This window comes from Charadrius vociferus, unplaced genomic scaffold, assembly GCF_000708025.1.
Source record: "Charadrius vociferus isolate BGI_N301 unplaced genomic scaffold, ASM70802v2 scaffold15, whole genome shotgun sequence".
NCBI classification, from domain to species: Eukaryota; Metazoa; Chordata; class Aves; order Charadriiformes; family Charadriidae; genus Charadrius; species Charadrius vociferus.
This window is the reverse complement of record NW_009650064.1, coordinates 6,185,165-6,198,094: the sequence shown is the minus strand read 5'-3', so window position 1 is coordinate 6,198,094 and position 12,930 is coordinate 6,185,165. Positions and strand designations below refer to the sequence as shown.

At 40.7% G+C, this 12,930-nt stretch overlaps 1 protein-coding gene across 1 annotated transcript; it reads right to left on the bottom strand.

Annotated features, from left to right (window-relative positions):
- Positions 1 to 4,823: 4,823 nt before the first annotated feature.
- Positions 4,824 to 12,789, bottom strand: LOC104292526 (chromosome unknown open reading frame, human C8orf37). Its single transcript, XM_009891929.1, has 6 exons — positions 12,674 to 12,789; positions 11,224 to 11,323; positions 8,297 to 8,367; positions 7,707 to 7,772; positions 6,806 to 6,901; positions 4,824 to 4,983 (listed from the first exon to the last, which is right to left on the bottom strand). Exons 1-6 carry the CDS (start codon positions 12,787 to 12,789, stop codon positions 4,824 to 4,826), a joined length of 609 nt encoding a protein of 202 aa, XP_009890231.1.
- Between the last annotated feature and the right edge of the window lie 141 nt (positions 12,790 to 12,930).

Genomic DNA, 12,930 nt, shown 5'->3' with positions numbered 1-12,930 from the left:
AAACATACTTTCCTTGAAGCACACGTGATGAGTCCCAGGCAGCGTATGTGGCCCTCACAAACGAGCACACCTGACACTGCTTTATTCTTCCAACCCTTCCAGGTTGGCCTGTCTGCGGTTATTGGGTGTCACACAACAGACAAAACTGGTCAGGTCTTGTGCCAAAAGAGCCTGGCAGTAAGATAAATTTGCCTATGCAGCTCCCAACACAGTTCCTTTCCCATTGTGTGACTACCACATGTGCTGGTTACATGACCCAAAGACTCACATGTCAGGAAACAAGAGAAGCGAGCGGTCTTTCAACAAGTGGCAGCCGCCAGTGCCTAGCATTTGCAGAATACCTTCAGTACAAAATTGAAATGGGTGTTCAGAAAAACAAAATCTTTATTCCGTTTTAGACAGCGCTAGCAATATGTAATGCTATTATGCTCTTCGGTAAGTTAAATTTTATGGCAGGGCAAGATCCTTAATAATTACTCTCCTGAGATATATTCAGCATATGAGTTGGACACTATCCATAGTTTGCAGGTAAAACAAGTGAGATACAGTTAGAACAGCACATTAAAATTTGATAAAGAGAAGCTCTCAAAATGTACTATGTACATCTGAATTGGGTTCCTATCCAGAAGTACTGTAGGAACACAGATTTAGAAAAGTTGGTATAATATAAAACCACTGATTACATTTCCAAGTGAATGCTTTTGCGTGGATTCTGACTTTGTCATCCTTCATTGCTTTTGTTTTGTTGAGGGATCTGCTACACACTAACGCTGCAGGTTAGAAAATGTGCAAGCACATCACCCAAGCAAAATGAAAGTCTCAAGTTTTCACCTTGTCCGTTTCACAAACAGAAATGATATTATTGCTTCCAAAGCAAAAAAAAAACGGAGAAAAACAATGGTCACATTTATACATAGCAAAACTACTTTCCAGTACTTCCGTTTGACAACAGCTGAATGGCATTCTTAAAGAAAATACTTTACATAAATCTCAGATAACTGACATGGAAATATCACTTAGGGTCTGGGCTACATCTTGAAAATCTTGTGCAATCTTACGATACCTTCATCAAATGAACATTGAAGCTCTAATTTTACCTTTCTTTACATTTTTTTCATTTGAGGACTTTGGAGTGGTTTGTAACATGTAACTGAAGAAAGCAAAGGAAGGGAAATCAAATACTTAATACCACTCCTATTTCCAACAAAATAATTATATTTAATGACATCGTAACTATTCTCAGATCTAGAAATACGCTAAATTCTGTAATGAAAACCAATACAATAAGCATTATTTCTGCATCGGTTTAAAAATTCACTTGGACAAAGAGCTATCATATCCCACCATTCTGACCAAGGCCAGAAACAAGTAACTACACTTGAATAAATATGATGATTTCACATGAATGCACAGGTTTCCACTCACGCTTACCAATTAAGATTCTCTTCTAACACTTTCAGCGCTTGGAGTGAAATTTTATTGGTGTTTGTGATTCAATCACCTGACAACAATCTCTATTCAAAAAGAGAACTCTTTCTACAACTCTCTAGGCTAACAAGAGAAGTGGGCCTGTGTGAACCTCATGAGGTTCAGCAAGGCCAAGAGCAGGGTCCTGCACCTGGGTCAGGGCAACTCCTGGTATCATTACAGGCTGGGGGATGACTGGACTGAGAGCAGCCCAGCCGAGGACTTGGGGGTACTGGGGGATGAAAAGCTGGACATGAGCTGACAATGTGCGCTCACAGCCCAGAAGGTCAACCGTATCCTGGGCTGCATCAGAAGAAGTGTGGCCAGCAGGTCGAGGGAGGTGATTCTGCCCCTCTACTCCACTCTGGTGAGACCCCACCTGGAGTACTGCGTCCAGCTCTGGAGCCCTCAGCCCAAGAGAGACATGGACCTATTGGAGCGGGTCCAGAGGAGGGCCACAAAAAAGATCAGGAGCATCTCTCCTATGAGAAGAGACTGAGAGTTGGGGTTGTTCAGCCTGGAGAATAGAAAGCTCCAGGGAGACCTTATTGTGGCCTTTCAGTACTTATAGGGGGCTTAAAGGAAAGATGGAGACAAACCTTTTAGCAGGGCCTGTTGTGATAGAACATGGGGTAATGCCTTTAAACTAAAAGAGGAAAGATTTAGATATAAGTAAGAATTTTTTTACAATGAGGGTGGTGAAACACTGGAACAGGTTTCCCAGAGAGGTGGTAGATGCCCCATCCCTGGAAACATTCAAGGTCAGGTTGGATGGGGCTTTGAGCCACCTGGTGTAGTTGCAGATGTCCCTGCTCATTGCAGGGGGGTTGGACTAGATGACCTTTAAATGTCTCTTCCAACTCAAACTATTCTGTGAAGACTGAGGGATGAGGTGACTTAGGAGAAATACTGACTAATGTTGTCAATAGATATTGGTGTTAATACTTTTTACTTCTCCTACACACTTCGTCCTTTTGTCTCAATTCCTTCCTAGCCGTCACTTTTTAAGTGCTGCAGGCTGTCTTCTTGTCATAAAAATCACTAGAACGGATGTCTTGAACTTTTGTTTCTGCACGATTTGCTCCCTATGCTTGGTAGTGCAAACTGGTCCAGAGGCGGTGACTATTTCTGCCGGTTTGTTTAAAGCAGGGCACAGGCGACATGCTCCTTTTCCAAGTCACATAAGTCTTGGTGTCATGAACTGAGATGGGTGTTAGGATTTGCCCTGTTTCCTGCTCACAAGTTGCAAGCCTAACTTGTTTCCTACATTGTGGCACAAGTTCCATTGCAAATCCAGGCCAAAAGAGCATCCTGTGGGGCTACTTGGTCATCAGTTTCAAATGGTCTTGGAACATGCAAGCCAAGGCAACTCAGCACTTTTTGAAATGGATTATTCTTCTTCAAGGAGAATAATGGAAAGTAGGTTTATTTTTCTCTAGGGCTTGTTAATAAATTACATACGACTGCTGGGTTCTTCTCTTACCATTAGCACTAATGTTCTCTGGGAATGGAAATCACTCAGGCCCACCTGAAGAAAACACAGGGACTCTTACTGCTTAGTCCACACGGGGGCTATCTCTTCACAGATGACAGAAAGGCAAGCAAACCTCTTCCAGTAGCTGATTGAGCATTAATCAACTGGTCTTTGGACCTCTGTGTTTCCTGAACCTACAGTTTTAGACTCTAGCAGTTGAAACTTCAGCCTGAAACACCAATTGCATTGTAAACAATACATGACCCTAAATATGTCTATACCATACGGCAAGTAATACCTCTCCAAAGCCAACTCACCTCTGAACCTACTAGCAAGGCTGTATGTGGCACAGGAACACACACTCCAGAGCACGGAAGCCCTGCGTACGTAAGCACCGCCAGGCCTACCAGGTACACTGCTGGTCCTCTGCATGTTCTAAAAAAACACTCATGGAGGGGGAAGGTGAGCAGGATGCAGAGTACACTATGCCTCTGGTCACTACTGGGATCTGCTCATTCAGACGGGTACAAAGTGACAGATTTGAGAGATGACCTCTGTAAGAAGGACCATGCAATTGTTTTGGAAAAACTTAGAAAAAGAACAGATTGACAATGTACAGTGTAGGGCCATGACACAAAAAAAGAAATGGCTCTGTATGGAATTGCACAAAGTAAGTAATTTTGCATTTATCTGTACAGTATCACATACTGCATAGCAAAAATACTGACAGACTTCCCATTTTGAGACACTTTTCAATGTAGTAATTGCCAGGACTGGTAATCCTTTCCTTCCTCTCTGCCTGCCCAAGACCCAAATCCATCTCCTGTGTTATTTATACATAATGAAAAGAAAGAGCTCATAAACTATAGTGACATTAACTGTAATCAAGACAATTCACCAAGTAACATGATACTGGAAGTAGTTTTACGATGTTACTGGGGGAAGGGAGTGTGTTGAAATGGGACAGTTACACTTTCTGAATATGTAGAATTTTGAAGTGAAGCTGCAGTGAAAGCTAAGTGAAACTGAAAAAAAAATCCAAATTTGAATGTCAGTGGGGATACATATTTCCTCACTCATAAAAGCCTGAGCCTTTTTCCCCTTGAAAATATTGATAGAAAAGTCATATATTCTTCAGAATCTCTTTGAAATTGCCCAATATTTAATAATTGCACAATAACTTGTTCACCTCTTGCAGTGAAGGCTGAAGGGAGATCCAGGAAATTCACTGTGGTAAAAGTCTTTAGTCAGCAGAAAGTGCTCTGAAGAAAGCAGTAGGAAGTAGAAGGAAATTTCCAGCACCTGCAGTTTTTGGCTACTGGTGGGTAAAATAAAGTTAAGTTTTGGGGTGTGCTGAAACCTTCGAGGTCAGAGCTGATCTCGCAGTAATTTTTTAAGAGATGTACAACCACTTGCTCATTAACAGCTATGAGCAAAGGAGAAGAGCAGTATTAATTTCCGTGCAGAAATTCATACGCCTGTGTGTCATGGCTGTACCCCAACTCACCATTTTGAGTCCAAGATTTTGCAGACATGGGAAATAAGGCGCTCTGCTAGATATGAGAAACAGTCTCAAAGTGCTTTGCCCCATGTTTCAATCTGTTGATTTCCTCTTCCTTTAACACTACTGAGTATGAGCTTTAACCTCATTTAGCTTCCAGAAAGCCTCCAAATTGGTTGTTTCTTCTAATAATTCAACTCCCTATATTGCTTGCAAGACAGTTAAATCGAAAACAAAAGTTTTCAGGTTGGAGTCTGGGTGTTATAATCTATTTCTAGATATAAGTATTCAGGTTTCCATCTGTTCTCAGAAAACTGTGTGGGAAACAAATTGAGTTTATAACCTGTTTCCACACAAGTAGGTACCAAAACCAAGAGGACTTCATTCTGCATGTTTACCACAAACCCACCGAAGCTGCTGGTCTGTTTGGAGGTCAGTTAGTTCATGAATGGATCTCCAGCTGCACTGACAAGCATATGCTCGTGCTCCTTTCTTCTTTATCATCTTTGCTCTTAGTTTACTGAGCTCAGGCATGTTATTCCTGCCAATCAAGTGAATTCAGTTTAGGATCATGCATTTTTTTTAAAAAGAAAAAAGATTCATGAGGCCATTTCAATTCAGAAAAGCTCTTAACATCTTTGAGTACCACTGTCATGAATGAATTTAGGGATATGTTTAAATTCTATATTGAACATAATCCTTTCCTCAGAGCAGTCTCGGTACATAGTTGCTGTATTCTCCAATCAACTGGACATTGACGTTTTTGTAAACAATGTTCTCTGTCCAGAGAAATAGTTGGGAAGAAAACCAGGTAGAGTTAATTCTCATGTTAAGAAATCGTCCAAAAATGTATTTATCTTATCAAACTTGGTGTAAAAATCCCTATGCAGAATGGGTACAACTACAGAGTTAAACTTTTCACCAGGAACTGTTACTCAGGATTGTTGTTAAAGTGACTGAAATGAAATGGCCGTAAGAGGGAAGAATGTACATCAAATCACAAATAATTGCTGTGTAAGCATCAACCACAACAAATGAAAAATCAGCATGGCTATTACATAAACAATTTGTTTCAAAAAACAAGTGAAAATTTAGCATTTTAACTATCCCTGCTCGCATGACTTCCTCCCGGCCATCAATTACTGGCCACTGAATGGCTCAAAACCAACATTTGCAAGCCCAGTTAAATAAAGGAAATCCAAAACAAACATCAAAGGAAGAATTTTTAGAAAAAGAGATCAGACACCTATTAATGAAAGGCAAATGTTTAATCTTCAAGTTTGCTTTTTAAAATTTAAGTTAGTTAAAATAAATAGCTAAATATCTTGCTAAAGATTACAGATTTTAATCAGTTACAAATATCTGATAGTAATACCTTTCATGTCTTTTTTTTAAAAAAAATATTAATTTCAAGATCTCAGAAGCTGAATAATTTGGACTTTGGGTAAGTAAAAGAATCATATTTTTATTTAACCTTTCCAGCTATCAAACTCATCTCAGGAGGCTAGTGCAGCGTTGTATTTTTAAAGATGCTTTAAATAATGGGAAAATAAGATTTGCACTCAAAGAGAAATACAAATTTCGAAACTGGAAGGAAAATACAGGAAAAACCTTACATGTAAAACAAGAAAAATAGTGGAAAAGGAGATGCCGTATCCATCACTGTCCTACTCCAGCTGTCGCACCCCCTGGTGGCCAAGCAGGGCACATACTCTGAACACATCCACTACCTCCATCAGTTAACGGGCATGAACAAGAGACTTTACTAAAATAAAAGGAATCCAAATTCGATGTCTTTATTACCAGCATGACAACTACACTGCCCTTCACTAAGTTGTGGCATTAGATACAGCTTTAGAGAAACTGGAAATAAGAACTCCTTAATTTAAGGATTTTATTTGATTTTCATTGAACATCACAGCATAATACTTGATACTGGAAAAGAGAAAATCTGTCCTGAAACAATCACAGTCAGTGTGACTGAAGGTATAGTGAGAAGAACATGCTGAACAGTCTGTATTCATTTTGTAGGCATCCTGCAATAGCACACCAGAGGCCGACCCATACCACAGATTATCTGCTTATTTCAGCAGTAAAGTTGCCTTTTGATCCACGAAACTTGCATTCTTTTTAAAAGCAGAGAGGGAGAGTGATGAGTAAAGAAATGGAAAGGCATGAAAACAGATTATGGGAGATGTTGCATCCCTCTCCCTGCAGACTTTCCCATCTGATCACTGAACAGGTTCCATACATGCTCCTTTTTAGGTAACACAGGAGTGCTCAGGACTTTTCATCTTTTCTGTTCCTGTCAAGTCCCAAGGCACAGTAACACAATACTAACACCAAAAGCACCTCAGACATACCTGAAAAAAAGATAATCACAGGATTGATCCCAGATGTAGTCATTGAAAAGCGACACACGGAAGTCACAAGCAGTGCAACGTAGTTGATCACACGTTCTGGTCAAAAAAGAACAGAAAGCTTCAAGAGCTTATCAGAATCAGAGAAGCAACACACATCGTAACTGTTTTAAAGTTCAGCGCTCACTCAGAAATATGAGAAACAAGGTTACCCTGTAATCTTAATTTTTTTAAATCTCTGGCACATTCATTATGATATGTGTTTTAACTATATGATCATGTATTATTTTTACAGGTTCCTAACCACACTGAACACATAAAATAAACTGATATTCTGTTGATATACTCTCTTTGGTCCTTCTCACTGTTATGGCACTTGACCAGCATCCAAATATGCATCAAGTGCATACTTACTTACAACAAAAAATCCCACATGGAAATGTAATAATGTTCTGTAGGACGTTGGGGATAAATGTTTAAAGTACCTCTCCTACTTAGATCAGCTGCAGTTGCAAAGTACTCTGGCTATTTTCAGTTCAGGCTCTGGGATGACTTAAACCAGCCCACTGATTAAAGTGACATACATGGCACCACATAGAAAGCTGAAGAGAGGCAGGGAAAAATAAAATACTCTACAGCAGCAATTTCCTTAACTATTTTTTGATTTTTGGAGTCTAGTGTCTCATTTGCACACATCTTTCAACTCCTCAAACAAACAAAAGATCTAGTGGTCAACAACAGAGGACTGGAAGGGACGAGATGACTTCAACTGCAGTTACAGGCAGCCATATGTTTAGATGAATATAAGGCTGTCCTGTCCAGTTCAAATGCACAACCAGAGAAACTCAGCTGTGATTAAAAATAATGATAAAGCAAGTAGAACATTCTTTTTCACATTTCCTACCTTTTTGAAATATTTGTTCCTATGCCATATGGTGAAGAGCTTCCACCCAGGTACACTGGACAGCATCTATGTGGATTTCATTAAAAAATATTAAATTATAACAAAACATTTCAGAGGAAGCAGTACAATGATTCTCCTAGTTTAACAGTATGATAGTTCTAAAATAATATTTATTAAATACAGGCAAAGAATCCAAATACTTATGAACTATAGAATTTTAAAAATTCCATTACCGAGGTGTTCAAAGAGAAACTGTATGACAACCACTCTCTATACCAAATATATATATGGACTATACACTGCAGCATTTGATAAATGTATATGTCCATAAGGCAAGGGAAGCTGTTGTTCAATAACTTAAATAATGAATAAATTTATAATAAATAATTTTGGCCACATGATAGCACATTAGCAATTCTTCAAATTAATCTTTCCGTTCATCTTTGGTTTTCTTTACAAAGAATGCTTCTCTGAATATTCAGTTTCTTTCTTAGTTAATGTCAACACAGATTCAACAGTAGCAATATTATTTGACTGACAACAAGCTATAATCACGCTATGTTCAACCAGCCAAAACATTTTTCACTTACCTTTTCCTATGAGCCTGTACAACAACACTATTGCTTTCAGGAGTGAGACTTGCAGAGTTAGACTTCAATTTCTATTTAAAAAGCAAACAAAGAATAAAAGGCAGCATTACAGTAAGGTAACAATATTGTGGTTTACTTAATGAGCAGGACCCAGAAAATCTCAGTCACAGAAGGAGAAGACTAAGAATTTGGGAATTTTCTTGCTCAGGTTTCTGTGAGGCTCTTTGAGACAACAGCTGCTTAAGTAACAGATAAATGAGGAACGAGCCTTCTTGTTCCATACTGAATTCCCAGCTCCGCCTGAAGGAATTTAACACCACATGATCACTTTGACTTTACAATCAGGACTTAGTATTTCATGCCCTCTTTTTAACAATTACGCTTTTAAAACCAGTTTTAATTTAGGAACCTTCTCCCTCAGTGTTTTTGAGCTTTTGTATAACTGAAAACACATCAATCACTTATATTATTCAAAAAGATAAAGTGTATTTGAAAAGTTTGTTATTTGCTGCACAGAAAACAAGTTATTTTAATTCTAGAATACTAGAATTCTAGATCCTAAATGGGAAGTCCTAGGGATATAAAATGATAAAATTATACAAATTTACTGACATAATTCTCTCTCAGACACACGTATTGTATACAAGCGGTTTTTTTGTTGGTTCAGATTTAGCCACTCGGTAAAAAATCAAAGACAAACAAAGCAAAACCAACTTCACTTATGAAAATAAGAGAATCTGCACAGGGGGTTATGAAGTATAGACACCACAATTTTCTACTGGTGATACCTAAATGAATATCTATTTTCAATGCCTTCTATCACTCCGACTCTGCTGACAAGATAAATTTGTGGCTTCATTTCCATTGCCTGCTGTCTAAGGACAGAAGTTATTTGCAGATCATACAAAACAGGGAGCAGTGGTTGGTATGCCAGATGACTGCACTGCCATTCAGATGGACCTCAACAGGCTGCAGAAATGGGCTGAGAAGAATCTCTTGAAGTTCAACTATGGGAAAATGCAAACTCCCACCCCTGGGAAGGAATAACCCTTATGAATCAGAACACAGAGGGCTGACTAGCTGGGAAGTGGCTTTGCAGAAAAGGCCATGGGAAATTTGGTCAATGATAAGTCAACTATAAGCCAGCAGTGTGCCGTTGTAGCACAGGTCAACAGCATCCTGGGCTACATTAGGAGCTGGTGAGGAGTCTAGAGCACAAGTCTTATGAAGGGTGGCTGAGCGAACTCGGGTTGTTTAGCCTGGAGAAAAGAAGGCTCAGGGGAGACTTTATCACTCTCTACAACTACCTGAAAGGAGCTGATAGGTGTGGGTCAATCTCTTCTCCCAAGCAACAAGCAATAGGACAAGAGGAAATGGCCTCAAGTTGTGCCAGGGAAGGTTTAGATTGGATATTAGGAAAAATTTCTTCATTGAAAGGGTTGTTAAGCATTGGAACACGCCGTCCACGGAAGTGGTGGAGTTGCCATCACTGGAGGCAGTTAAAAAGATGTGTAGATGTAGTGCTGACAGATATGGTTTAGCGGTAACTTGGCAGTGCTAGGTTAATGGTTGGAGCTGATGATCTTAAAGGTCTCTTCCAAACAAAATGATTTTATGATTCTATGACATTGCCAGCAGGCTGAGAGAGGTGATCGTTCCTCTCTACTCAGCACTGGTGAGACAGAATCACAGAATCATTTCAGTTGGAAGGGACCTCTTGAGATCATCTAGGCCAACTCTGCTGCTCAAAGCAGGGTCAGCTTCAGGAGCTTCCCCAGGACTGTGTCCAGGTGGATTTTGAAAATCTCCACAAATGGAGATTCCACAACCTCTCTTGGCAGCCTGTCCCACTGTTTGATCACCCTCACAGTACAAAAATGTTTTCTTGTGTACAGATGGAATTTCATGTGTTTCAGTTTGTGCTCACTGCCTCTTGTCCTGTCACTGGGCACTACCAAGGAGAGTCTGGCCCCTTCTTTACTCTTTCGATCAGGTATATACACACGTTGATAAGATCCCCCTGGAGCCTTCTCTGCTCCAGGCTGAGCAGTCCCAGATCTCTCAGCCTCTCCTCATATGAAAGATACTTCAATCTCTTAATTATCTCCATGGCTTTTTGCAGGAGTCTCTCCAGTAGCTCCATCTACCTCTTGTACTAGGGAGCACAGAACTGGGCACAGTACTCCAGATATGACCTCACAGACATCACTGGAGTGCTGTGCCCAGTATAAAAGAGACATGGACATAACAGTGGACTTAGACCATCTGACTTACAGGTAGAGGCTAAGAGAGATGGAATTGTTTAGCTTGGAGAAGACTAAGGTCAGGACAATCTTATCAATGTATAAAACTACATGATGGGGAAGAATAAAGAAGATGTAGCCAAAGCCTTCTCAGTAGGGCCCACTGCCAGGAGGAGAGGCAACGGACACAAATTGAAATACAAGAAATTCCAGTTAAACATAAAAAAAAACTTCTCTACTTCTTGTGAGAGTGGTCAAACACTGGAACAGGTTACTTAGAGAGGCTGTAGAGTCTCCATCCTTGGAGATATTCAAAAGCCATCTGGACATGGTCCTGGGAAACCAGCCCTAGGTAGTCCTGCTTGAGCAGGTGGGTGGACCAGATGATCTATAGAGGTTCCTTCCAACCTCAACCATTACATGATTCTGTGATATTTGACACTATGCTTGATCTTGAACTAGCACTTCCTTTAATTGCCTTTTACTACCTGGGTAAGACCATCTCTTTATAACTCTTCATTCCTTGCTACAGGATTGTTGCACTTTCCTTTCAGCTTTATTTTTCAAGTTTATCCTACAGCTTGTTTTAGTTCAGTTTTTGCTTTAAAACAGTTTTAGTTTACAGTGCTTATCTTTCCATTGCTGAGCCTCATCCATTCTGCATTTCTCCAGACTCCTACTCACCAGAGGTGTTTTGGCAAAGCTGCTTTCATTACAGATTTCATCAATAATGTCATCTATATCTTCTTCACTGCTGCCAGCACTCATTAACTGTTTAGCTGATCTGAAAATCAAACAAATCAGGCTTCATTTTGTAGCACAACCAGATCAGTTCTAAGAATTGTAAATTAAAACATAAAATTAGTTACATCCTTTTTCCTCTAATATTTCTGTAGCACCTAAGGTAGGCCATCCAATCATGACTGGACAGATGTAAACTGCAAAATTATGCCTTTCAGTTCCTGTTGAACTGTCCCATCATAGGACTTACTTTTGCTTGCTGCTTTTATTTCCAATCACTTCCAACCCTGAATACAACTATAATATAACCCATGCTGCACTTACTGAGCAACAAATCGGACAGCCCTGATTTTTCACATTAACCTTCATCAGCAGAAAAAGGTCAGAGGGAGTTCTCTCCTCATGCTATACAACTGCAGGGGTTCTGAAGGAATTCCTGCCAAAATGTATGCATTTAGGGAGATCACCTACACCTTGCTTTCACTCACATGAGGAGTCTTGTCACTGAAGTCTGCTGTTTGCTAGCTCTTTGTCAAAGAAAGGCAGGCCTTTAGCGCTGCTGCATCAACCAATCAAGAACAAATCTACTCCCGAGAAAGAAGAAAACTGTGTGATTTTTTAAAATATTCTGATTAGATTGGATACATTTGGGTGCTCATCTAACCATTATGCAAACACTGGGAAGTCCAGTAATGTGGCCAAAGGTAGTGGGGTTGTTGGTCTTGTATTAGTCATTTGGCTGTTCCAGATCCTCGCCTGGGACTCTGAAATACCTGTCGGATAAGATAAAATACCTGTCAGCAGCCCACCTGTGGAGACATCTGGCCAAGCCCCTCTGGTCCACAGACCTTCCAATGGGAGTCTGGGACACCAGTGAGGGATGGACGGAAACCTGAGGGCAGGCAAAGCCACCTGCAAGGGCCGGGATGGACACCTGAGGGCAGTCAGTGGCCTGGCAGTACTGTCAGCAGTGACCCTGTCACGACCGAAACTGTCGGTATTCAGACTGTCATTTTGAAAATTGTGAAATCTGAGGTGGATACATGAAAGTGTAGAGTGTAAGTTAAGCGCTTACTGTAGAAGATAGGGTTAATAGAAAAAGTGTGAACAGAATCCATAAAGGACTGAAGTACCAACAGAATAAAACGTTTGATAATACTACTGCTAAAGTTCTTCCTGCTATAAATTGCCAGATTTATAGATATTTTATGTATCACGAGGTCAGTTATAGAGCTAAGTAACCCCGATCCTAACTCACAAGCAAATTAGTGCAGCTTTTAACGCCATATTTAATCCAAGGTTGGGATACTCCCAAGAGACAAAGCCTATCCGAAGTAACTCGGCTCGCTGCCACACGACTTGTGTGTTTAAAAATAAGTAAGATAGGGGATACTCATTGACCGCCGGCCAGTGTTTCGGCTCCCGAACCTCGGTATTTTCGGTTCCGCAGGGGTCTGGCCGGACGCCGACCCGCTCCCGCCCCTCAGGACGGGCTGCGCGCCGCCCCATCTGCCGCCCGCTCGGAGGGGAGGTGCGTGAGGGCGCCGGGACCGACGCGGGACGGCTAACCTGCCCTTCTTCGATGCCGCCGCCGCCTCCTCCTGTTCCTCCTCCTCACCGTCGCCGTGCCGGTGGTAGCCCTCCGCCCCC